This window comes from Bos indicus, chromosome 2 (assembly GCF_029378745.1).
Source record: "Bos indicus isolate NIAB-ARS_2022 breed Sahiwal x Tharparkar chromosome 2, NIAB-ARS_B.indTharparkar_mat_pri_1.0, whole genome shotgun sequence".
In the NCBI taxonomy this organism is placed as follows: Eukaryota; Metazoa; Chordata; class Mammalia; order Artiodactyla; family Bovidae; genus Bos; species Bos indicus.
The window spans coordinates 36,487,075-36,513,895 of NC_091761.1; the positions used below are offsets into that span (position 1 = coordinate 36,487,075).

A 26,821-nucleotide genomic window follows, 5' to 3' on the forward strand; every position below is an offset into this window, starting at 1 on the left:
TTTATCATATGTGAAGTGTGTGTGTATGTGTGCATCTATGTATGAGACATACTCCTGTATAGCTCTCACACTGCTCTAAATACTACCATGTTCCCATATTTCAAAAAAATATAATAGGATTAGTTATCCTTTATTATTTGCTTTTAAAAATTTTTAGCTGTTATGTCTATTCTTCAAGGCAAACTAGAATTGTTTACTTAATTTCCACTCTAAACAATTAAATAGCAAATATCTGGTGAGAATTTGACAACATTTTAGGAAGAACTGATATCTCTTTATTAATCTTTCCTCAAGAATATGGTGTAACATGTCTCTCCACTAATTCAAGTCTTCCTTTTAAATTCCTCAGTGATGTTTTCATAGAAATTATCTTTCTTATTGCCATTGAGAATGGCAGCTTTTAAAAATTTTCTTATTGATGTATAGGAAACCTATTGTTTGGGAATTTTTGTACATTTATTTCATAGGTATCCCTCTTACTAAAAACTCTTACTACTCAGAGTTTTTCACTAGATTTTATTGGGTTTTCTAATTAGATAATCATAATTTGCAAATAACAGTTCACACTTCACTACATGTGGTAAGCCTTCCAGAACCATGGTAAATACCAGGAGTATTAAATAATATCTTACACTTGATCTGGACTCTAATAGGACTATCTTTGTCCTATAGTCTTTCATTTTTATATTTGATGTGTACTTTTTGTTCAAGATATATCATTCTGTAACTAGTTTATCTTAAATTTTTATTCAAGGATAAGTAGTAGATTTTCTAAAATTTATTTTCAACATCTATTAAAATTGTGTAATATAGTTTTTCCCATTAGGCCCATGGATGTGTGGCCCATTGATAGATATTGTGTTAAAACCATTTTTATCTCCTAAATAAAACCTAATTACTGAATCCTAAATAAAACCTAATTTCAGTAATAAAACCTAATTACTGAAAGTGGATTATTATTTTACTACTCTACTGAATTAGACTTGTTAGAATTTTATTTGGGAATATTTTCATCTCTGTTCATAGAGTTAATTTTTTAATGCCATACTGTTAGATTTTTTTTTTCTGATTGTGTCAGCTTCATAAGATGAACTAGGTAGTTTTCTGCCTTTGTGTTTTAAGATTATGACTCAGCCTGGGAAGTTATCTTTCTCTGAAAGTTTGAAGGAACAAAACCACATGGTATTATAATCCTGTTCCAAGATCATTCTTTAATCATAAAGGGATTTGGTACAGTAGTTGAGGGCTAAACTCTAGAGTCAGAGTGTCTGGATTTGAATTCCATTCAGCCATTTAGTATGCTCTAGGAAGTTCACTTCTCTTAAACCTCAGTTTTTTATTTATAAAGATGCCCTGGAGGAGGGAAAGGCTACCTACTCCAGTATTCTGGCCTGGAGAATTCCATGGACTGTATAGTCCATGAGGTTGCAAAGAGTTGGACATGACTGAGCAACTTTGACTTTCAGGTGGTGCTAGTGGTAAAGAACCCACCTACCAATGCAGGAGATGTAAAAGACATGGGTTCCCATGGACAGAGGAACCTGGTGGGCTACAATCCACGAGGTCGCAAAGAGTCAGACATGACTGAAACAACTTAGTATGTATGCATGCTGCTAAGTCGCTTCAGTCGTGTCCGACTCTGCGTGACCCCATAGACGGCAGCCCACCAGGCTCCCCCATCCCTGGGATTCTCCAAGCAAGAACACTGGAGTGGGTTGCCATTTCCTTCTCCAATGCAGGAAAGTGAAAAGTGAAAGTGAAGTCGCTCAGTCATGTTGTGACTCTTAGCGACCTCATGGACTGCAGCCTACCAGGCTCCTCCATCCATGGGATTTTCCAGGCAAGAGTACTGGAGTGGGGTGCCATTGCTTTCTCTGATGTATGCATGCATGTAGTATTTTTAAAAAATATATTATAGCTCCTTGGATAAGCTTCAGTTCAGTTCAGTTTAGTCGCTCAATGGTGTCCAACTCTTTGCAACCCCATGAACCGCAGCACACCAGGCCTCCCTGTCCATTGCCAACTCAGAATAAGCTTACTTTTCTTATTTTTCTAAGAGTAATACGTTTCAAACATTTAGAATAGTGTAGGGATAATATACTTTGAATAAATTTTCATGTCTAATGTTACTTATTTGTGGTCAACAAATGAAATCTAAATAGATACTTTTATTTATGGATGTTTCATAGTGACAAGTATAGGATCAAAGCTTTAAGGTGAGTTCTCTCTTGTGTGGGACACCATTTGTCATTATAAAAAGTTTGTAAGCATCTAATAAGTTAAATTAATTGTCATCACTTTTTGCTTACTTGCAATGTTAAGTATGAGAGCAGAGTGTTAAATATTACTATAATTGCTTTTGTCTTCTAACAGGTTTTCTTATCTGTTTTGAAGATGTATTATCAATATTACTACTATTTTGGTTTGTGATTTCTAAAGTTAATTGCCCTTTTCCCATGTTTTGAAAGTTTATCAGGATTTTCTTAGTGATTTCATGGTCAACTCCCTAATGGATTTTTCTATAGGAAGAAAAATCCAATTTGGAACATAAAATTATCTTACTGGGATCCTCAGACTGTTAGTTTAATGATTGCTTATACATATTTGCCTTTTTGTTTAGATTTTTGATGAAGAGGCATCTTACCACTGTGCTGTAATGCTCAACCTCCAAAAATCACCTTTTACTGGGATGTGGAATTTTACTTCCTGTAGTGAACACCATACTCTGTCTCTATGTCAGAAATACTCAGGTATAGATCATTATTTAGATAACTATGGTACTTTATGTTGTTAGAGATGTACAGTATGTTTTCACACAAAAGAATCTTATAAATTAATTAATATTTGTAATCATATAGCTTCTTTAACATTTTAGCATGGCTACATCCATGTGAGTAAAATTAGCTCAAGTATTGAATACAGTGTGATTTTCTTTCAAGATCATTGCCATAATTAAATATCAAAATTAAGTATTTAATGGAATTTGTTAATAGGAGTTGTCTAATGACAGTAAATTATGGTTGCACTTTGTTCTTTTTACTCTGGGATTTTTCAGATTTTGCTTTCTATCATGAGGAAAAGAGGAGAAAAAAATGTTTGTAACTGAACTTGGTGTAAACATTCATGGTTAAATTTAGCTCTCAAAAAAATAAAAGGATATGAAGCATTATAAATGGATCAAACACTAAGCCTTATCCTATAATCCACATAAAAATAAAATATGTACTTAAAAGTAGACATCATCTATATTTTCAAAATATTTTTTATTAAATTGTTTTCATTGGTCACAGTAAGTTTTTAACAAATGATTTTAAAAAAGAAATCCTTTGTCATATAATGAGAATCTCAAGTAGCTAATTCATGTGCTTCTGAAGAACTTTTTGCTAAATTAATCTTTACTCATGTGTCTTATACTTTTTAGTAACTGCCTTAATTCAGAGAAGTATTGCAAATCAATAAAGCAAATATATCCTCTAAGGGTGGTTTCATACATTTTTTGTGGGTTCTCCCAGATGAAAACTTGTAAAGGGAGACTTAACACCTTCTCTTGTTGAAGCAGTTCAAAGAAAGAAAGAATCTGACACCAATCTGAAATGGTAATCTTACTGCACTCCAGTTTTATTTTTCCCCTTCCCAAATCAGATCAACTAAAACAGAATTATTTATAAAACATACCTAGTTATCCTACCCAAAGTCTAAAACAAATAGATAAGTAATACCTAAAGTACATTATTATAGGGAGAAATTTCAAAAGCTATCTCATGACTTACCAAGGGGGTGTTTTGTTTTTTTTTTTCTTTTACACACAGAAATTGAAAGCAGACAGACCTTGTGGAATACTACAGAGACTATGAAGTATCAAAATAACCTGTACAAAATAATCCTGAAGACCCTGACTTGGACCGATGCTCTAAGAGAGTGTCAGAAAGAAAACATGCGCCTGGTGAGCATCACAGACCCTTACCAGCAGGCCTTCCTGACTGTGCAGGCGGTCGTCCGCAACTCTTCTTTGTGGATTGGACTCTCCAGTCATGACGTAAGTTTTCAGTCCCGATTGCCAGGATGGGGTGACGGAATGTGACATTTTTTTATTGCACACAGCATCTCTCCTATCACACTAAAAAAACCCAGAGATCATAAAATCTTACTCCAGTGAATGAATTTCGTCAAGTATGTAATTTTTAGTGGCAATCATTTTCCCACTGATTTGCTGCTTTATTGTTTAGCTTTAGAAAAATGTCCAATGGTATGTAACTGAGCACTTCTTTTTATTTATTCTAATCAAAGATGGAGCTGGAATCTGGAGCTGCCATCTCTCCTCAGCCAATGAAAAGGAGAGGGGAAGGGCAGTTACAAAATCACAGGGGGTTGGATGAGTGGAAGCCCATGGACGTCATTAAAGGGCTTTTTATCCCTTTCTGAATAAGCAAAGTGAAATTAAGCCACTCTACAAAGGAATTAGAAGAGCAATTCACCCTATCTCCAACTCTGATCTTGGGTACTTCTCATTCATCTCTTAGCCCAACAACAAATGCTAGTCTCCTATTAATTCCTGACACTGAATTACATACATATAGCATGAACAGGAATATTTATGCTCCTAAATCTTTTGGCTAAAATTAATAGGGAATTGTCTTTAAAATAGAGCTCTATTATTTCTGTCAGCATCGTAGTCCTTTTTTGCCTCTTTTCTGAGCCTTCTTTGTAATGATTTGATGCTTTGCCTGATGAAATGAATTTAAAGTTAATATCTAGGGCTGGTATATAAGGCTGCATATGTTGTCTATTGATAGGGGTGCCATTTTCAAAGATGGTAATGTGAACTTTGCTTCCTGCATCTGTGCAGCGAGTGACCCATAAAGCCCAGTTAGATAAGTGTCACCTAAACCAGTATTCCTAATCCACTCTTAGAGAGAAGTTAATCGGGAGAGTAGGAGAGAAGCATCCATGGCATTGTGAAGCAAACCTGAGGCATGGAGGCTGTAGGATAACCCTCAGTGTACCAAGATGGTTTTAGGGTTGTCTGGAGAAAAAATAATGAAAGACGATTCAATCCTTGCACAAACCCCAAGTTGAACTGAAGAGTGGATGAAAAACTTAAACTCAGAAGTGAACATAATCTTTGACAAACTTTAAATTTATTACCACCAGCATTTTTCAGAAGCTCAATTAAAAAAAAAAAAAAAAACAGTACTTAGAAACTGCTTGAAGAATCAGTTCAGTTCAGTCACTCAGTCATGTCCAACTCTTTGCAACCCATGAACTACAGCACGCCAGGCCTCCCTGTCCGTCACCAACTCCCAGAGTCCACCCAGACTCATGTGCATCGAGTCGGTGATGCCATCCATCCATCTCATCCTCTGTTGTCCCCTTCTCCTCCTGCCCCCAATCCCTCCCAGCATTAGGGTCTTTTCCAATGAGTCAACTCTTCGCATGAGGTGGCCAAAGTATTGGAGTTTCAGCCTCAGCATCAGTCCTTCCAGTGAACACCCAGGACTGATCTCCTTTAGGATGGACTGGTTGGATCTCCTTGCAGTCCAAGGGACTCTCAAGAGTCTTCTCCAACACCACAGTTCAAAAGCATCAATTCTTCGGCGCTCAGCTTTCTTCACAATCCAACTCTCACATCCATACATGACCACTGGAAAAACCATAGCCTTGACTAGACGAATAGTTTCTCCAAAACTCTGGATTTTAAAATATACCCTTAGTTCAAGCCAGATTGTCAGCTTGAACAGCTTCCCTAGACTTCACAGTATCAGTTCCTTCATAGCATTGCTTTTACTTCCTTTCTCTTTCATGTTTGGCATTATGTGAAACGCATCACTGTGTCTCTTGTGAAGCTGGTAATCAGTTATTACATTTCCTAGTTTTAATCACATTAAACCTTTTAAAAGAAAAGCAGTGTTGTCACTGGAGAAAAATTGTAAAGTTAGAATAAATTTAAAAAATAAAATTGAAATCACCTGTAATCCCCAGTATCTAGTGATAAACCGATTTAAATGTTTAGTATATATCCTTCAGGTTATTTTTCTGTGCACATGTATTTATTTTTAAGACAGTTGGTATCATACAGTTTTGTAACTTTTTTCCCCCACTTGATGATTTTGGTCTTCTTTCTTATTCTGTTTTCAATCTTCACCTCTTTTTCTCTTTTCCCTTTTGCTCTTCAACATATTTTATGTAGCTATTTATTATATATTTTCATAAACTGCCTTAAATCTTTGGCACATGGCAGGATATAAAGAAATGAAAGTTTATACTAAAAACAGTGGGAGGTTTTGAAAGATTCTAAGCATGGTAGTAACAACATCGGATTTTGACTTGACAAAAATTATGCTGTGGAGAAGCTGGGGAAGGAAGTGAGAAGTCCTGAGACAGAAGACCAGTTAGAGTTTCTTGTAGACATCAGTGCAGGAAATGATGATGGTCTGGACTGAGGCGTGTTTACACTGTCTGCAGCACAGCAGTTGCAGGTTATAGGAAGTCCGGAGTGTGACTGTGACAGCAGGTCACTAGTACATTGAAGTGAAAGTCTAGAAGAGGAAGTCAAGAAGGTTTGGGAACAGGGTGAGTCAACCACATGAACACAGAACTCCCTAAGTTAGAGGTAAGACCAGGAGGACAGAGCAAGACATGGGGCGTCTCCTTAGTGAATGTCAGAGATGGGCAGGGGGCCAAGACCTCAGTGAATGTCAGAGAGAAGCAAGGACTCTGGGCGGTTGCAGTGATAAGGGCATAAACCTCAAAGGAAATTACTAAAGTAGATAAAAATACCCATGACCTCATTCTCATGGCTCTGTGGTATCTGAGATTAAGAAAAGCAAATAGCCTTCCCTTGTGGGTGCTGAAAGGAACTTGCTCTGTTAGAAAAGACAGGTTTTAATTAAGATCCATCAAGGTCTAGAATTCAGTGAAGAGATATTTACAGTCTTAGTAAACAGACTTAGTGTTCAAAAAAGAGATGGAGGGAATGGGATGGCTTATCTACAAGGAAGTTCCAAAGGTCCAAGGACCTGGGTTAGTTGGGAGTGTAGCAAGGGAGAAGGAATCCAGGGTAATACCCAGTACTGGCAACATCACAGGGACAAAGGGCCACATTTGAGGCCACTTGGTTTAGAAATTAACTGGCTACAACTTTACAACTGGAATGCTCAGTTCAGATCAGTTTAATCGCTCAGTTGTGTCCAACTCTTTGCCATCCCATGGACTACAGCACGCCAGGCCTCCCTGTCCATTGCCAACTCCTGGAGTTTACTCAAACTCATGTCCATTGAGTCATTGATGCCATCCAACCATCTCGTCCTCTGTCATCCCCTTCTCCTCCTGCCTTCAATCTTTTCCACATCAGAGTCTTTTCAAATGAGTCAGTTCTTCACATCAGGTGGCCAAAGTACTGGAGTTTCAGCTTCAGCATCAGTCCTTCCAATGAATGTTCAGGACTGATTTCCTCTAGGATGGACTGGTTGGATCTCCTTGCAGTCCAAGAGACTCTCAAGAGTCTCCTCCAACACCACCATTCAAAATCATCAGTTATTCAGCACTCAGCTTTCTTTATAGTCTAACTATCACATCCATACATGACTACTGGAAGAACCATAGCCTTGACTAGTGGATCTTTATTGGTAAAGTAAGTCTCTGCTTTTTAATATGCTTTCTAGGTTGGTCATAACTTTTCTTCCAAGGAGTAAGCATCTTTTAATTTCATGGCTGCAGTCACCATCTGCAGTGATTTTGGAGCCCAAAAAAATAAAGTCTGTCATTGTTTCCATTGTTTCCCCATCTATTTGCCATGAAGTGATGGGACCAGATGCCAGGGATCTTAGTTTTCTGAATGTTGAGTTTTAAGCCAACTTTTTCACTCTCCTCTTTCACTTTCATCAAGAGGCTCTTTAGTTCTTCTTCACTTTCTGCCATAAGAGTGGTGTCATCTGCATATCTGAGGTTATTGATATTTCTCCCGGCAATCTTGATTCCAGCTTGTGTTTCTTCCAGTCCAGCATTTCTCATGATGTACTCTGCATATAAGATACAGCCTTGACGTAACTCCTTTTCCTATTTGGAACCAGTCTGTTGTTCCATGTCCAGTTCTAACCGTTGCTTCTTGACTGCATACTATTTCTCAACAGGCAGGTCAGGTGGACTGGTATGCCCATCTCTTTCAGAATTTTTCACAGTTTGTTGTGGTCCACACAGTCAAAGGCTTTGGCATAGTCAATGAAGAAGAAGTAGATGTTTTTCTGAAACTCTCTTGCTTTTTCAATGGTCCAGCAAATGTTGGCAATTTGATCTCTGGTTCCTCTGCCTTTTCTAAATCCAGCTTGAACATCTGGAAGTTCACAGTTCATGTACTATTGAACCCTGGCTTGGAGAATTTTGAGCATTACTTTACTAGCATGTGAGATGAGTGCAATTGCGCATTAGGTTGAGTATTCTTTGGCATTGCCTTTCTTTGGGATTGGAATGAAAACTGACCTTTTCCAGTCTTGTGGCCACTGCTGAATTTTCCAAATTTGCTGGCATATTGAATGTAGCACTTTCACAGCATCATCTTTTAGGAATGCTGGTGGAGAACAATTCTGGATGAAATAGTTGGTGGTGTTGAGGTTTGACTGCCTTTGCTATTTTTCATTCACTAAGGGGACTGTATGTGGCCTTTGCCCAATGTTCCGCTTAAGCCAGTAATGCTAAATTGCCATGGGCTTCAGGAAAGCATGCCTCAGTGGGTCAGTGTGTAAGGCCTGGTGCCCTGGCAGCACCACAGGAGAGCTCAGGCAGGCCTATACTTCACAACCCATCACCTGCACATCTGTAGCTACCTTGAAAGCGTCTCTCAAGACAGGTGGTCATGCTTTTATCAGGATGCAAAGATAGATGTTCACAGATTTCTAGCACACAATAGAATGTACTGAATAAGGAAGTTTCTCTTCAAAGACAAGTGTGAAAACAGTGGTATGAGATCCACAGGGCCTGAGAGTTTAAAAAGGAGCTAACAGGGGTTGGGGGCAGGAGGAAAAGGGGACAACAGAGGATGAGATGGCTGGATGGCATCACTGACTGGATGGACGTGAGTCTGAGTGAACTCTGGAAGTTGGTGATGGACAGGGAGGCCTGACATGCTGCGATTCATGGGATCACAAAGAGTCAGACATGACTGAGCGACTGAACTGAACTGAACTGAACACCCATGTAGCTCTTATTGTGTGCCAGCTAGCCACTGATTTATGTGTCTTACACGTTACCCCATTGATTCTAACCCATGAGATTAAGTGTCACATCCATTTAATAGAAGAGGGGATGGAAATGTGGCAAGGTGAGGCAATGGCACCCCACTCCAGTACTTTTGCCTAGAAAATCCCATGGACAGAGGAGCCTGGTAGGCTGCAGTCCATGGGGTCGCTAGAGTCTGACACGACTGAGCAACTTCACTTTCACTTTTCACTTTCATGCATTGGAGAAGGAAATTGGCAACCCACTCCAGTGTTCTTGCCTGGAGAATCCTGGGTACGTGGGAGCCTGGTGGGCTGCCGTCTCTGGGGTCGCACAGAGTTGGACACGACTGAAGCGACTTAGCAGCAGCAGCAGCAATATCACAATCAAAAGCTGACAAATGACTGAACCAGAATTCAAAACTAGTATGCTTAGCTCCAAACCCATGTTCTTTCCACTACTACATATTATCTCTAAGTTAATCAGCACTCACAGTGGTCCTCACTCCATTTTAACTCTCTGATTTCCAACAACCAATGGTTCTAATTATGTGTGAGGCAGCAAAGTATAATGGTTTAGACCATGGACTCCAGGGTCTAATGGCCTGGATTTGAATCCCAGCTCACTATGGTTTTACACTCTGTGTGATGGTACATGACTTCAGTTTCCTCAACTATAAAATGGATATATGATAGTACCTGGGTGCCTTATATGGTTGTTGTAAGAATTATATAATATTTGCAAAGTACTTAAAACCATGCCTGATTGTAGTAAGTGCTTTGTAAATATGTGCTAAATATAAGGTAAAATTAAAAGTCACGCTCAGTCGTGTCCAACTCTTTGTGACCCTGTGGACTGTAGCCCATTAGGTTCCTCTGTCTATGGAATTCTCCAGGCAAGAATACTGGAGTGGGTAGCCATTCCCTTCTCCAGGGGATATTCCCTACCCAGGGATCAAACCCAGGAGTCCTGCATTGCAGGAGGATTCTTTACTGTCTAAGCCACCAGGGAAGCCCTTAGATCGACCACAAGGGTCAAAATCAAACCATAGGGACAAGATGAAGGATTGTCACTTAAAATATATTTCTCCACCTTCCAGGATGAACTCAATTTTGGTTGGTCAGATGGGAAACATCTTCAATTTAGTCGCTGGGCTGAAAATAACGAACAACTTGAAGACTGTGTAGTATTAGACACTGATGGATTCTGGAAAACATCTGATTGCGATAATAATCAACCAGGCGCTATTTGCTATTATTCAGGAAGTATGCTAATTTCAAGTATTTTAATTCTTTAATTGTTATCAGTCTTATGAGTAGTGGAATTTGGGGGAAATGGATTTGAAATCTTGTTTTAAAATTATAAAGCAATTATAAACTTGTCCTTTTTACAACAAAATTTATTGTGAAAATTTGTAATCAAGAATCATTAAATGTTAAATATTTTGTCATTAACTTGTTATTTTAGATATATTTTATCTTTATTTCCGTCAACAGATGATAGTAATTGACCTTTGAGTTTAAAGTCCTTGTTAGCCTCATTTTGTGTACCTTTTTGTTTATGTTCTTATGGAAAACTTACATCTGTGGGCATTCTTTTGCAATTCTTTTCAATACTTCACATTTGTTTTATGAGTCACCGCTAAGATTTATTTGGTTGCGAGTAACAGTAATGAGCTCACTTCAGAGAAACTTAGATCTTCAGAAACGGGGATGGGGATAGAGCTGCACCTTCGAGGAAAACGGGTCCGTAAGCCAGAGGTCTTCCACCTCTCTGTTCTGTTTCTGTCTGTGGATCTGCACTCTTATCTTTATATACTTCCTGCTTCTCTGCACATGGTGAAACATGGCAGCTCTGCAGCTTTCGATTTTAGCCAGAACTGGAGGTGAATTGACTGAACTGAATCCCACTTTTCATATCTGTAGAGAGAATCTGATAGACTCAGCTGAGTCAGATATGCAGTCTCTAGCCCAGTCAGAGGAAAGTGGTTTTACAACTTTTAGGGGCCCACACTTGTGGGTTTGTGGTTAGAAAAAAAGACTAATTCACAAAGGGAGTTGCCGTGAGCTGGGAGAAATACTGTACTGAATGGTCTCTACCACATATTGAATCAGTTTGATTGGCTTTGAGTAGAGCATATCCTTATTTGCATCTTTTTTAATGTATAGCCTTTTCATAAAATGAAAAAAAAAAGCTGAATTTAGATTTTCTAGGTGTCAGATTTTAAATTATTTCTATTTGCTTTGGTTAGAGCAATAACTTGTTTAGAACATCACATATTTCATAAATATTTCTTTAAAATTAGAGAAGATGTCATTAACCAGAAAACTGAAGGTGAATTCCCAAAGTTATATTTAGGTACTTATTATTATGTTTGTATTGTTTCTCTGAAGTGGCCCCTTGTATTTGAAGTCTGGCAATGCAGGAACACAGAAACTGCATTTAACCTAATAACACTTCATTATCCATATTATTCTACTCATTCCACATCAGGGGAAAGAAAATTGTATTAAATAATTTCTTTCCTACAGAAAGCCAGTTAAGAGGTCACATTTTATTCAAGCATAAACAGAACAAGCATCGCCAAGTTATTATTTCTTGGCTTCCTGAATATTTCCTACAAATCAAGTCTAATTACTATGAACATGATTTAATATTTATATATGTAATTAGAATTCTTACCATTAATTCTTTTTCTAGATGAGACTAAGAAAGAGGTCAAACCAGTTGCCAGTTTTCAGTGTCCATCTCCTGTTCTAAGCACTCCATGGATACCATTTCAGAACTCTTGCTACAATTTCTTGATAACAGAAAATAGATACAGAGTGCCAACACAAGATGAGGTTCATTCTAAGTGCAAGACACTGAGTAAGTATGCTATATAGCCATTGTATGTTGCATCACGCTCTTAAAACTAACCAAACTCGCCTGAGTGTATTATAAATATTTCTAATTAGCAGTAGTAACTAGAACTCAAAAATACCCATCTCCTCATTTCTTCATTGTCAATGACAAAGTATTAAAATTTGTGTTTAGTGAGAATGGTAACAGTATAGGAGTTCCTCCATTTTTAACCTGTCCATTCGAGAACTAGTGTGTCTTTCCGTGTATAAACAAAGTGGATTCTACTTACAAGGGAAAAGAAATGACACTGAGACTAGAGAATGGGATGTTAAATCAACTTAGGCTGTGGGCAAAGAGAAAATAGGTCAGTCTGAGTGGTTGAAAGCTTAGACAAGTTGTAAAGAAGCACCTCTGCTTAAAAGAAATACATATTTCATACTTTTAGCTCTCAAGGTTATCCAGATATTTCGTATGAGATCGACTGAGGATTTATGACTTTTTAACAGTGGACCCATCAACTTTGTAGAAAATTCGTATGGAAGATATCAGACCATTATTCCCCAAAGTGTGCTCTGTGGAACACTACTTTTAAGAGGTGTTCTATTAAAAAAAAAAAAAAAAGATTCTTAGTAAAAGAACAAGGATGAGAAATTTCACACATCTTTGTTTCCTGTTAAAACATTATCAAATATACATTAGCATGTACTTTGAGAAATACTGGCATGAATGAAGTAGTTTAACTTTGGTTAACCAATGTTTGTAAAGCTCTTTTCAATGTAACTCTTTTCTGAGGAACCCCTGAGGAACACACTTTGGGAAATATTAAACTTTTAAAGCCTTCCTATAAAACAGTGATCTCTAAGAAAAAGGAAGATTTTTTACTTTTAGCCCATTCAAGAGGTTTTATTTGTTACAATCTTTGACATTGTATCATGAATATATATGGATTTATACCAACTCAAAATAAGCCTTGTGAGGAAAAGCAAATCAGTGTTTCAAATTCTCTACTCAACTTCTAGTTTTCCACTATTCTATGAGACCAAATTTAAGATCAAAATGTTTGAAAACTTCTCAACCTATTCATTGTAGTAACAAGATGGTTTTCATTTATATCTCTTACTTATTTTCTACTGTTGTTTGTTTTGAAGTGTATTAAGCTGGGAAGTAAAAATTGCTAAATTATCAAACAAAGTGTTCTAAATAATTATTTAAATTATTGGCTATTTTTTTATTTAACAGATCCAAAATCACATATTCTGAGTATTCGAGATGAAAAAGAGAACAACTTTGTTCTTGAGCAGCTTCTACATTACAATTACATGGCTTCATGGGTCATATTAGGTATAACTTATGAAAGTAAGTTGTAAATCTACTGGTTTTTTTTCTATATTCATAGTTTATTATGAACTACTTGTTTATCACACTGTGATTATATCAACATACAAAATTATAATTATGAACTTAGCATAACTTACACAGATACCAAGACAGGTTTTGTGTCTCTGCCCTGCCACTAAAATACCTTTCCCACCAAGCTTGGAGTTTAATGGTGGAAAATTATTTCCTTTTTCCACTCTCCCTCCTAGCAGTACAAGACTAACTAAAAATGACTGCACTCCCACATAAATGTCTAATACTTACTTTATATTTCTAGGTGTATGACCTGAGTGAGAATAGAAATACACTTCTAACGTTGCATTTTTGGGTTTATATCATTGGCTTGGGGTATACATTAGAAAAAGGAGACACATAGTCTGTCAATGGACTAGAATATTTGAGATTGTAAGTGCTACAAACCCAAGATATAATTGCTATGAAACTTTTTAAAAAACACAGACTCTAGTAATAGAAGTAAGACCAATTTAGAAAGATACTCATTAAGAGGTATCCTAAAAATCATAAAGTTTTGAAATTAGGAAAAAATCACTCTTTGGGCACAAAGCCTCAAAAACATACATTTACCCAAAGAGGGGGCTGAATGAGAGGCACAGGACAGTGATAGCTAGAGGTAGGGTAGACAAAGAAGCTAAATTACTCAAATCTGGCCATTTTAAAAATAGTCTGCTCTTTGCTATCTAACCTGTCTCTTTCTAAAAATTACTGAAGATTTTCTTGCAGATGAGTTAACAAAAATTAAGCTATCAAGCAATGACTAAGGCTTGGGTTGCCAGCTGAAGATAAGTTCATCATGATAGTATTTAGTTGCCCATCTTTTTTCTAATGATGCTTGAATACTCAGATTTGAGGATGGGAAAAAATGGAGAGGAACTAGGTAGAAACTTCCCAGTGAAGAAAAGTGAAAGTGTTAGTTGTCAGTCCAACTATTTGCGACCCCATGGCCTGTCGTCCTCCAGGCTCCTGTGTCCATGGGACTCTCCACACAAGAATTCTAGCTTTACCTGAAAGTGACTGAGGAAACAGTGATCCTGTGTGGAGCAGCAGAAACTAGACCCAGGATATAGTTAAGAGATTTCAATTGTACCCTCTGCTGTGCTTTCTTAGTTATATCATCAGAAACAACTGAGGACTTCCCTGGTGGTCCAGGGATTAAGAATCTACCTGCCAATAGAGGAGACATGGGTTTGATCCCTGGTCCAGGAAGATCCCACATGCCGTGGAGCATCTAGGCCCGTGTGCCAGAGCTACTGAGCCCATGCGCCTAGAGCCAGAGAAGCCACTGCAGTGAGCAGCCCATGCATAGCAATTAGAGAGTAGCCCCCATTCACCTCACTGCAACCGAAAAAATCAGTTGACATAAATTGTGCATAGTTTAAGTCCAGTTTTCTACCACTAGTTTTATAACATGTTAATTTTTTAAATAGTTATGTTAATTTTCATCACAATTAAACATATATGTAGAAAAAATGAATATTGGATGAAGTAACAACAAAATGTTAAATTATTTCAGGATGATAGAATTGTAAGTAAATTTTAGTTTTAATATTTATAATTTGTACTTTCTATGTTGAAAATAAGCATTGTTTACTGTTAAAATTGGAAGCTATTTTAGAGAAACACATAAGTATACAACCTTTAGAATGTTGGGGAAAAAGAAAATTACTTGAGTTTGAGATATTAACCTCGTAACTGTAATTCAAGTCTTAATTTAATCTTTAAGCATAGAAAAAAAATGTTTCTTTTCTAGATAATTCTCTTAGGTGGTCTGATAAGACCACGCTGTCATATACACACTGGAGATCAGGAAGACCAGCTATAAAAGATGGCAAGTTTATTGCTGGCTTGAGTACTGATGGCTTCTGGGATATTCAAACCTTTAATGTTGTTGGAGACTTACTATACTTTCACCAGCACAGCATTCTGGCTTGTAAAATTGAAATGGGTAAGTATGCTAAGGCAGAGTTTCTACTCCAGCGAAAGAGAATGCAAAGCCATTAGCTCCATTAGTGGGCATTATGCAATTGAACTTTTTGAGTAGCTCCCCTGTATTCAGTATCATGAGAAGCACTACGGAGGTTTTAGAGGAAGGAACACACACTCCCTGTTGTCATGGTCTTGATCTCAAGGATTAAAATGAATGCAGTTGGGAAAACAGCGTTAAATGTTTATTATTGTTTTATGTAGGTTAGTCTTAGGTTATTTAGTATGTACAGGCTTAAATTTGTTGAGAAATCAAAAGACACCAGTGAAAACAGATATAATGAAAATTAAGAATGCATTGAGGAGAAGGGGAAAAACTTGTTTGGGCCTTGAAAGATGGATAAAATTTCTATGCATAAGAAAGTGTATGTAGGTAGTTTTGACAGTCTAGGCTAAAAATGAATGTTTCTCAAGTTTGCCTAATTCCTTAAATAAGTCTATTTTTTAATGTATATCGGGTTTAAATTTTTTACAGCTTAAAAACTGTTATTATGGCCATTCTGCTCTAAGCCCTCTGCTAGGAGCCCATCACAGTCACATCTGGGCCCACCTTTTCCCTTCATACTCCTGGAGAATAACTTTCGGATATACCACTTCTATCAACAATCTCCAGGAATTCCCTACTATCAGTTATTTTGAGTTCCTGTAAGCCTTTGAGACTTTTTAGAAACCAGTGTCTCTTCTAAATTTCTAGGCTTCCTCCCAGTCTCCATTTTTCCCACCGTTTTTGGTTCGAAGAAGATCTTTTCCTGCCAGGCTGATCTCTTAATTGTCCATGTACAGTGTATACCCTTTCTTACTTGTACCTTTAATTATGGGTTTTTTTCCTGCCATGATGTCTTCTACCTTCTTTCTTTTTTTTTTTTTTAAATAAAACTTTCATTTTAGAATAGTTTTAGATTTATAGAAAAGTTGCAAAGATAGTACAGAGAGTTCCCATATACACCATAACCTGTTTTCCCTGTTGTTGACATCTGTCTTAAGTATGGGACATTTGTTACAACAAATAAACCAATATTGGTAGATTATTATTACCTAAAGTCTATATATTGTTCAGACTTCCTTAGTTTTTACTTCATGTTATTTTTGTGTTCAGGAGTCCATCCAGTATACTACATTACACTTGGTCATCATGTTCACTTAGGTTCTTCTTGGCTATGATAGTTTTTCAGATTTTTGCTTTTCTTGACAATTTTGAGAAGCACTGGTCATGTGATTTGTAGACTGTCCCTCAGTTTGGGTTGGCTGATCTTTTTCTCATGGTTAAACTGGAGTTATGGGTTTGGGGTTTAGGGAAAAAGCCAAAGAGGTAAAATGTCATTCTCATCACGTCCTATGAAGGATATATGCTGTCAACGTAACTTATTACTTGTCACTGTGGATTTTGACCTTGATCACCGGGGTCAAGGTAATGTTTGTTAGCTTCCTTCACTACAGAGTTGCTCTTCTTCCCACCTCCCATAGCGTACTCTTTGTAAGGAAGTTACCATACTCAGTCCTCACTGAGGGAATGGAGAGTTATTTTCTACCTTCCTGCAGTGGGGAGTATCTATATAAATAACTTGGAGTTCTACATAGGAGAGTTGTCTATTCTCTTCCATCTAAAAATTTATTTAGGCATTTATTCATATCAGTTTGGGCTCATGGTTATTTTTTTATACTTTGGGCTATAATAGACTATATTATTTTAATATTTTCCTTGATTTTTTCCAGATTTGGCTGCTGGAGCTCTTTAACATGGCTTCTGTTTCCCTTTGAAATACCCACATAATTGTGGTCTTGTTATTACCGTAGTTGATTGATTGTTTTTAGTTGGCTTTCTTGTTACCATATTTCTTTTTAGAACTAATTTCAGCTAACCAAAGTCTGGAGACCTAGTTTATTAAAAAGGTTTTCTGACTCCTAATCCAGATGAATCTTTCCTTTCCTAGTCAGTCACAAGTGTTCTAGTGGTTCATTGTTTTGCCCTCACTTCAGGTGCTAGTGTTTTCTGTGCCCAACTAATAGGTGAGCTCCTTAAATGAAAGACATTGTTTGTGCCTTTTTTTAATCACCCAGACAACTGTAATAGGTAAGAGCTTATTAAATAAGCTGTGGCGATAAGAAAAAGAAAGTATGCATTTGACCTTCTTATAGTCCAATTTTATTTAACTTTTGAAATGGTTGTATGTCCAATATTACCCAAATTATGTATTTTAAATAATTTAAATTTAATCACTAACACTTTTAATTTAAATATTATAGTTGACTACAAGGAAGAATATAATACTACTCTGCCACAGTTTATTCCATATGAAGATGGTATTTATAATGTTATTCAAAAAAAGGTAACATGGTATGGAGCATTAAATGCATGTTCTCAAAGTGGAGGTCATTTGGCAAGTGTTCATGACCAAAATGGCCAGCTTTTTCTGGAAGATATCGTAAAGCGTGACGGATTTCCACTATGGGTTGGGCTCTCAAGTCATGATGTAAGTCTTGTTTTGTTTTCCAGAAACTTTTCAAGTATATTCGAGGGTCGGAAATTTGAGCATAAAATATTAACTCAAAGTATAACATCAGATTAAGTCCTGGGATTGCATTCGCATACCATAGTGCTTTCTATCTTTTCACAATGTAGAACAGATAGAAAATTGTGTTTGTAGAGTACACCAGGGCAACTGGCCAGGACCGCAGCTGCCCTAGACACTGCCACGCCATCCTAAGGACTCAGTAGATTAGTATCTCATCAACACCACTGTAACCTATTTGGGATAGACCAGTTGGAGAGCTGGTAAAAAGGGAATGGCTTAGGATCAGAAAAATCTGATTTCCAATATGAGTGGCAGGTCTTCTATCTACATATTGGGTGACCACAAGCAAGTTATTATACCTTTGCAAGCTTATTTCCTTATCTGTCAAATGGGGGTGATGATATGTTCCTTAATAGAGGATTATTAGCACAAAATTTGTATTGGGATGAGAATGGATACATGTATACGTATGGCTGAGTCCCTTTATTGTTCACCTGAAACTGTCACAACATTGTTAATTGACTCTGCTGCTGCTAAGTCGCTTCAGTCGTGTCAGACCCTGTGCGACCCCATAGATGGCAGCCCACCAGGCTCCGCTGTCCCTGGGATTCTCCAGGCAAGAACACTGGAGTGGCTTGCCATTTCCTTCTCCAGTTAATTGACTATACCCCAATACAAAATAAAAGTTAAAAAAAATTATATAAAGTGCCAAGTAAAACTCTTAACTACATCTAAAATATAGATGTATATTTTCTCCCCACTTCCCCCTAGAAATTGACACTATTTGAAAGTAATCTGCTGGTAAACATGCCTTTTGTGCCACTATTTGAATCCTATTAAGTAGTATACATATATAAATGTACTGATAATGATATCTAGTATACAAAAAAACAGTCTGTTGAGATTAGAATGGAGGCCTAATCTAAATAAAGTGGGAAAAGTAAAAGGATGGCAAATTATGATTAAAGAATGAAGGACAAATCAAAAGTAATCTTCCTATATGAATTTCTTGGGAACTATTTTTCTCTTCCAGCCTCTTGCTGCTTGATAACTTCTGTAATATGAAAAAAATCAAGCCAAGGACACAAACCACAAAGCTATAAAACATAAAAAACAATATTTAGAGTAATATGAAGATTGGGATTGTAAACCTGTAATTGTGACAAATGGAAGCCATTTCCATGTCATATAATTTCTAGTGTTATATAAACTCATCCTTAAAAAATGAAATCTAGAGATAGAGTGTAGTAACACTATCTCTAAAGTCCTATTTAAATTATATGCCAGAGCAAATGTCTCAAATCACTGCATCAAAAGTAAATCCCTGGTTTTACAAATATGTTCAGGTCTGTAGTACTTATAAGCAAATAATTAACACTACATTCCTATATTTATGAAAGTATGCATGTTCATCTCAATGTTCTTTTGAAGTCATACATATGAATTCAGATTATCACTATTATTCTTAATACAGGGAAGTGAATCAAGTTTTGAATGGTCTGATGGCAGTGCCTTTGACTATATTCCATGGAAAGATAAAAAATCTGCTGGAAATTGTGTTGTCTTGGATCCAAAAGGAATTTGGAAGCATGAAAACTGCAAGTCTGTTAAGGATGGTGCTATTTGTTATAAACCTACAGAATGTAAGACTTGATTTCAAATAGCTGTATATTTACTAAAACATGACATTTGTTTTATGTACCTGATTAAATATGGAAAATAATTTTTATAGATATTAAATAAGGTTTATTCACAAATCCTAGCAAAATAATTTTGATACTTTGTGGAGAGAAACAAATATGATATGCCCATTCAAGGAATTTGTTCTCAAAGACTTTCAATTGTTCTGTTACTCAGTGAGTTTTACTCTAGAATTTGTGAATTTTAATTTCACAGTGAGATTCTCCTTTTTAAAAAACGGTTCCACAGGATATAGATTTGAGAAAAATCTTAGGTGATTTACCATATTAATGATTCTGAAAGTTTTTATAGAAAAGAATCTCTGTAGTAAAGAAATGTTCTGTGTAACTAAACATTCTCCAAATATTTCTACTATAGAAAGTAGAATGGTGATTGCTGCAGGGAAGAAAGAATGAGGTGTTATTATTTAATTGGAGCAGAGTTTCAGTTTTGCAAGATGAAACAGTTTGCAGGTGGATGGTGGTGATGATTGCTTAATAATGTGAATGTACTTCATGCCATTGAACTGTACAGTGAAAAATAGTTAAAATGGTAAATTTTACATAATGTATATTTTATCCCCTTTCAAACAAAATGGAATCTTCTTGACAGGAATGTAACAAACTTACCACGTGGCTGGCCCTTGCAAGGAAAAAAAAAATGTGAGAGTTGGAAGCAAAACTCCCTAAAGAACAGTAAGAAAAGAAAATATATGCTGTCTAAGACAGGCCATTTGCAGCTTGGACTAGAAACAAACAGACTTTGAAGATAAGGCATTTCCATATGTTCCCAGTGGATGAAGAATTGTTTTTAAAGCCAACCCATTCATAAAAGTACACTCATCCTAGCCATGCATTGGTGGCCAGTGTTCGGCATGTCTTGAATCTAAAGAAACACTCACCATTGCCTGTGCAGTGATAGAGTAGTCAGCAGTGTATTTTTTGTCAGGGATACTATTTTCCCAGTATGATAGAATCAAACACTTGTTAGTAGCATCTTCCTCCACCACAGCCTTAACAAAGAATTGTCACAAGTCTTACAGACTCCACAGGTTAATTTTTAGATGACTTTTGGTCACCTGCAGCTAGGAAACTTACCCAGGAGTAATCAATTTTCAAACTGAAGGAAGACTTAGAGCCCAAACTAGTGGCATTAGTGAAAAGTGTGGAGGCAGAAGCCAATCAAATAACTAGATTTCAAAAAAGATTGAGCCCGAGGGGAGAAACAGGATAGAGAAGCAGAGTAAGGAATGGGAAACCATCCTGAAGTCTCTCAGTGGAGAAGAAAGGGGCAGTAGTTATTCTTCTGGAATCATAGGGATCATAAATGAAAAGAATTCTACCAAACTGCAATGAGGAACAAAAGCAGGAAAGCCTTCAATCACTGAAGGACATGCAGACCATCCATAATGCGTAGAGAACAATGGTATGGGTTGCGACTGCTGGCCATACCAGATCAGATATTGATTCAGACAATCTGTACCTGGTCAACGGGATGTTGGCAATTTACTTTCCAGTTCTCATACTCTCCAGTTGGAATTAACAATGGTGTTAAGGGGGACAGGCTTCATTACACAGGCTTCTTGTGTTATACAGAACGACTGAAAATTAAACAGTTTACATGGAAACCAGGGGAATTATTCAGAGCTGAGAAGCCACACCTACTTTTTTTTTGGCTTGAGACAGATTTTTCAGTGCTGGTCTGTTGTGCTTTGTAAGCAAGTTACCAAGTTTTCAATGTGGGTATGATTTTTTTTTTTATGGCAAGGTAAAAGTAGGTCTTTGTGATCAATACAAAAAGGAATCCAAAGAAAGAAAGAATTTTAATTATTATTTCAAATTTGTTACAGGCCTACCCAGCCTTGTCTTTTCTTCTCGATTCTGTCTTTCCAGTTATTTTTACTTTAGTCTAAATTCATCTTAGAGAGTTAAGTACTTTCCTCTGTATTCTCAGTTTTTTAAAAAATGGTTTTCCAAAAAGCTAATGAGATTGCGTTCTCAGAGTGTGGGCTGTAGCCCCCTCTGATGTGTATTGAAGTTGAATGCCTCTTACCTACAGAAACCATGGCGTCAGTGAAATTTTAAAAGCCAGTCATATTTTTCTGTGCATTTTCACAGTTATGTCTAACACTTTTTACAGCTAAAGAGGTGTCCTCTTATACTTACTCATCAAGATGTCCAGGAGTAAAAGGGAACAAGTCACAGTGGGTTCAGTACAGGGACCACTGTTACACGTCCGACCAGGCATTGCACAGTTTCTCAGAAGCCAGACAGTTTTGTTCAAAGCTTGGTGAGTTAAAATGTGTTGATTTTCTTTTTCAATAATTTAGTCATTAGAATTTTTCTTAAGGAAACCTTTTAAAATAAATATTATATTTTTGAAAATCTTAGTGAAGCACTCACTAATTATAATAGCATTGCTGCTGCTGCTGCTAAGTCGCTTCAGTCGTGTCCGACTCTGCGCGACCCCATAGACGGCAGCCCACCTGGCTCCCCCATCCCTGGGATTCTCTAGGCAAGAACACTGGAGTGGGTTGCCATGTCCTTCTCCAGTGCATGAAAGTGAAAAGTAAAAGTGAAGTCGCTCAGTCGTGTCCGACTCTAGCGACCCCATGGACTGCAGCCTACCAGGCTCCTCCGTCCATGGGATTTTCCAGGCAAGAGTACTGGAGTGGGGTGCCATTGCCATCTCCGATAATAGCATTATAACCTAATTACCCAGTGGTACAGAAATGTTTAAGTATTTTATTATATATGAACTCAATGGTATATTGGAACAGCCATTAAAAAATGATCAATATAAGAATAAGTAGATGGTATATAAAAGTAAGTGGGAAGAAGTAGAATAAAAAATTGCTAAATAAACTATTATGTGAAAATACTGACAAATGAAACCATTTTAAATATAGCTAGATATGCTCAGATGAAAGGATTAAGAAGCAGATTTTTTGTAAAGTTGATTAAGCAGTAAATACAAAATTGTAGATTTTTCATTACTTAGTCATTAATAAGTAAGTTTAACCTGACCAGGGTAACAAAGTCCAAGAAGCATGGGTTGTTCATTCTGCAAAACGGACCCGGGGCCCACATCTCTGAACACTATAGGGGACCGGACTTTTAATCTTCAGATTTAACTAAAATCAAAGAGCAGCCATGATTGACTCCCTCCCATGAGAATCTTAGACAGTAGTCAAACTGTGAAATAACTTCTAGGGAGACCACCTAGAGTATTTCAAAAACCTGCATCCTTGGGTAGCAATTTAGGCAGATGACATTTATCTTATTTATTTTGCTACCTTGTAGAGACACTTTACTGATTTAAAAATCTCCTTGTTACTGCTTAACTACATGATGGAAAGTTTTCTGTGAGATTAGTATTATAAAAGGTAAAGTGCCTGCACACTGTGTGATCTATAGAGGAGAAAATGCTTTCCTTTGCCCTTCTTTTAATACTTCACACCACGAAAGACATGCGTTAGTTCAAGTATGGATAAGCTTGTTTGGATTGAAGACTATTTGATTCCATTTTGGATTAGTTTCCAAGTCCAGGTATTATTTTATTTCTATCCCTTGCCTGATGCTGGTGATAGTACTATTATCTCTGTGGGTTTAAGGCAGCCTATCAAACTTGAGGAATACTCACTCATTCAATTCCATACTGTATTTTGGACAGTATACAATGGCATGACCATGTATCAGTTTAGTTCAGTTCAGTCGATCAGTCGTGTCCAACTCTTTGTGACCCCATGAATTGCAGCACGCCAGGCCTCCCTGTCCACCATCAACTCCAGGAGTTCACCCAAACTCATGTGCATCGAGTCGGTGATGCCATCGAGCCATCTCATCCTCTGTCGTCCCCTTCTCCTCCTGCCCCCAATCCCTCCCAGCATCAGAGTCTTTTCCAATGAGTCAACTCTTTGCTTGAGGTGGCCAAAATATTGGAGTTTCAGCCTTAGCATCAGTCCTTCCCGTGAACACCCAGGACTGATCTCCTTTGGAATGGACTGGTTGGATCTCCTTGCAGTCCAAGGGACTCTAAAGAGTCTTCTCCAACACCACAATTCAAAAGCATCAATTCTTTGGCACTCAGCTTTCTTCACAGTCCAACTCTCACATCCATACATGACCACTGGAAAAACCATAGCCTTGACTAGATGGACCTTTGTTGGCAAAGTAATATCTCTGCTTTTGAATATGCTGTCTAGGTTGGTCACAACCTTACTCCTTTCCTTCCAAGGAGTAAGCATCTTTTAATTTCATGGCTGCAATCACCATCTGCAGTGATTTTGGAGCCCCAAAAAACAAAGTCTGACACTGTTTCCACTGTTTCCCCATCTATTTCCCATAAAGTGATGGGACCAGATGCCTAAGATCATGACCATGTATACTTATGTATAAAATAATATTAAAAGGAAGGCTAATGCTCTCCAACATCTCAAATCTATTTGCTTTTATTTTCATTTTAGCAGAAGCACATTTAAAGTTAACTTACTATACAGAACTGGTTGTTGAGGAGAGAGTGTTGAAAATCTACAGGGGAACACAGATTTCTACCGTCACATACCCCACTTCTTATGACTAGCTGTTCATACAGGAAGATCTCACTGGTTAAGTAGTTCCAAGGCCCAGAAATATTACCGTGTAAACATTTTGAGGAAACATAAGATATGTATATATGCAAAGTTTCAATCTAGAAATATTTCTAACATTTTTGGAAGCTATTAACACTATACTTTTGTGTATTAATGCTGTACACTCTGTGTCAAGTTTGAATATCTTCATGATCGTTAATCTTGATTGTTGTTGTTCTATCACTAAGTCGTGTCCAACTCTTTGCAACCCCATGGACTGAAGCACACCAGGCTTCCCTGTCCTTCACTGTCTCCCAGAGTTTGCTCAAATTCGTGTCCACTGAGTCAGTGATGCCATACAACTTGCTCATCCTCTGTTGTCCCCTTCTCCTCCTGCCCTCAATCTTCCCTAGTTGGCATAAAGCTAATGGACTTAGGGTTTGTTTTCCTTCAACAGCCCATTCTGCAACTGTCGTTACCATAAAGGATGAAGATGAGAATAAATTTGTGAGCAGACTAATGAGGGAAAATAATAACATTACCATGAGAGTTTGGCTGGGATTATCTCAACTTTCTGCTGGTAAATATCTGTGTGTAGAGTGTACAAAGAGAGTTCTAACTTGTCCTGAATGCCAGGTCAGCCTCACTAAAGAATGTCAAGTGGTGGCTAACTCAAACACTTCTTGGTGATGAATAAGCTAGGTCTGCTGGTTTAGAGGCTTATACATTCCTAATGAATAAACGAATGAGTTATTAGTAATGATAAAACACTAATGAAATAGAAAATCAGGTTAAATCAACTGGAATTGTTTTAGAGGCGTAAGATACTTGGGTCAACAGGATTTTTTCTTTTCCTCTGGCGGTGTCTGTGTCCCACCAGGAGCCCATTGCTACTGTCCACAGCATTCCAGTGTCTAGCACTTGGTAGTGATAGCTTTTAGCTATTATTCAGAAAGTTCTCTTCTGGTTGTTTCCTTCCCTCTTGAAACATTTTTACTTTTTTTTTGGTAACCATAGAGTGAAAGTAAGTCTTAACGGTGATTTTTTTATTATATTACTTAAGAAAATTGCAGAGATTTGGTTCAAAAAGATTTGTGGAAGAATTTTTCAATAAGGAATAATAGATTGTTTCCATGCACTTAGAATTGATAAAGAATGAATTAAGAGTACACATTTGATAGAATAATAGAAAGTTGGCTTCACATTTTATACAGATTTGAATTCTAAATAATTGAAATAAATGTGAATTCCAAAATATTAAGTATGTGTCCAAAAGTGAATGAATTCTAAGTTGGCCATCTAAGGAAAGTATAAGTTGTGTTTATACTCTCACCACAAGGTGGTGCTCCATCAGCTGGGAACCAGAAGTGGAATCATGGTGGGGAGGACTTCTTGGACCCTGCATGACTCTTCCTCTCCCACCAGCACACTGTGAATGATTTTTAATGCGGGGAAGTCATGGGTGGGAAGCAAGGGACAACGGACACAGATCTTTAGAAATCTGCCCATCACACAGTAAATGTGCTTCATTTATAGCACCTATACTCTGTGTAGTGCTGTCTAATAGAACTTTCTACAAAGATGAAATTTTTTCTATGTCTGTGCTATCCAATGTAGTGGTCACTAACCATATGCGGCTGTTGAACACTTGAAATATGTCACGTGCAACTGATGGGCTGATTTTAATATTTTCACTTTCAATAAATTTCATTTTAAAAATAGTGGCACAGCACAGTTCTAAATAAATAAATTGTATGAACCATGTGCTTTTTACCTTAGTAATTTAGTTACAGTAAACAAACTTCTTCCTTTAGATCATTCTTGGAATTGGTTAGATGGATCAAAAGTGACATTTGTCAAATGGGCAAATAAAATTAAGAGTGGCAGTGGACAATGTAGCATTTTGTTAGCTTCAAATGAAACTTGGACGAAAGTTGAATGTTCACGTGGCTACGGAAGAGTTGTCTGCAAAGTTCCCTTGGGTAAGTATGTAACCTGTCCTTAAGGAACCTTTCTGAAGAATGGGTCAGGCAACAAATGTACGATTCAATTGTGTGCAAAGTTTTGTACTTTGTCCCAGAGTACTTAGTCCTTAGAGTATATCCAAACAAACCTGATTAAGTCATAAAGATTCTTTCCCTCAGAAAAATAAATTACAAATGACAGTAAATGCACAAGATGTCTAGGATTCCCAGAGGAAAGTACTGAACTGTCCAAACTTTGTATGCTGCTGCTGCTGCTAAGTCGCTTCAGTCGTGTCCGACTCTGTGCGACCCCATAGACAGCAGTCCACCAGGCTCCCCCATCCCTGGGATTCTCCAGGCAAGAACACTGGAGTGGGTTGCCATTTCCTTCTCCAATGCAGGAAAGTGAAAAGTGAAAGTGAAGTCGCTCAGTCGTGTCCGACCCTCAGCAACCCCATGGACTGCAGCCCACCAGGCTCCTCTGTCCATGGGATTTTCCAGGCAAGAGTACTGGAGTGGGATGCCATTGCCTTCTCCAAACTTTGTATAATTCTTTCCTAAGAAAAATGGGAGCTGCCAGAGTTTCAGGGAGGTCATTTCTTGAAAAATGTTAAAATGTATTTTATTCTATAGTTCAGAGATTAAAAGCTCTAAGGTCTAAT

General features: G+C 37.4%; 1 protein-coding gene across 2 annotated transcripts in view; it reads left to right on the plus strand.

Moving 5' to 3' along the window:
- LY75 (lymphocyte antigen 75) overlaps positions 1–26,821 on the plus strand; it is a 124,356-nt gene that overhangs the window by 61,281 nt on the left and 36,254 nt on the right. For both annotated transcript variants that reach the window (XM_070799243.1, XM_019983285.2), the window contains exons 24-34: positions 2,621–2,750; positions 3,810–4,036; positions 10,310–10,475; positions 11,911–12,078; positions 13,294–13,410; positions 15,200–15,394; positions 17,677–17,903; positions 19,420–19,588; positions 21,765–21,914; positions 24,653–24,775; positions 26,010–26,177. In XM_070799243.1, the coding sequence (XP_070655344.1) occupies positions 2,621–2,750; positions 3,810–4,036; positions 10,310–10,475; positions 11,911–12,078; positions 13,294–13,410; positions 15,200–15,394; positions 17,677–17,903; positions 19,420–19,588; positions 21,765–21,914; positions 24,653–24,775; positions 26,010–26,177 (1,840 nt within the window). The remainder of the gene's footprint in view (positions 1–2,620; positions 2,751–3,809; positions 4,037–10,309; positions 10,476–11,910; positions 12,079–13,293; positions 13,411–15,199; positions 15,395–17,676; positions 17,904–19,419; positions 19,589–21,764; positions 21,915–24,652; positions 24,776–26,009; positions 26,178–26,821) is intronic.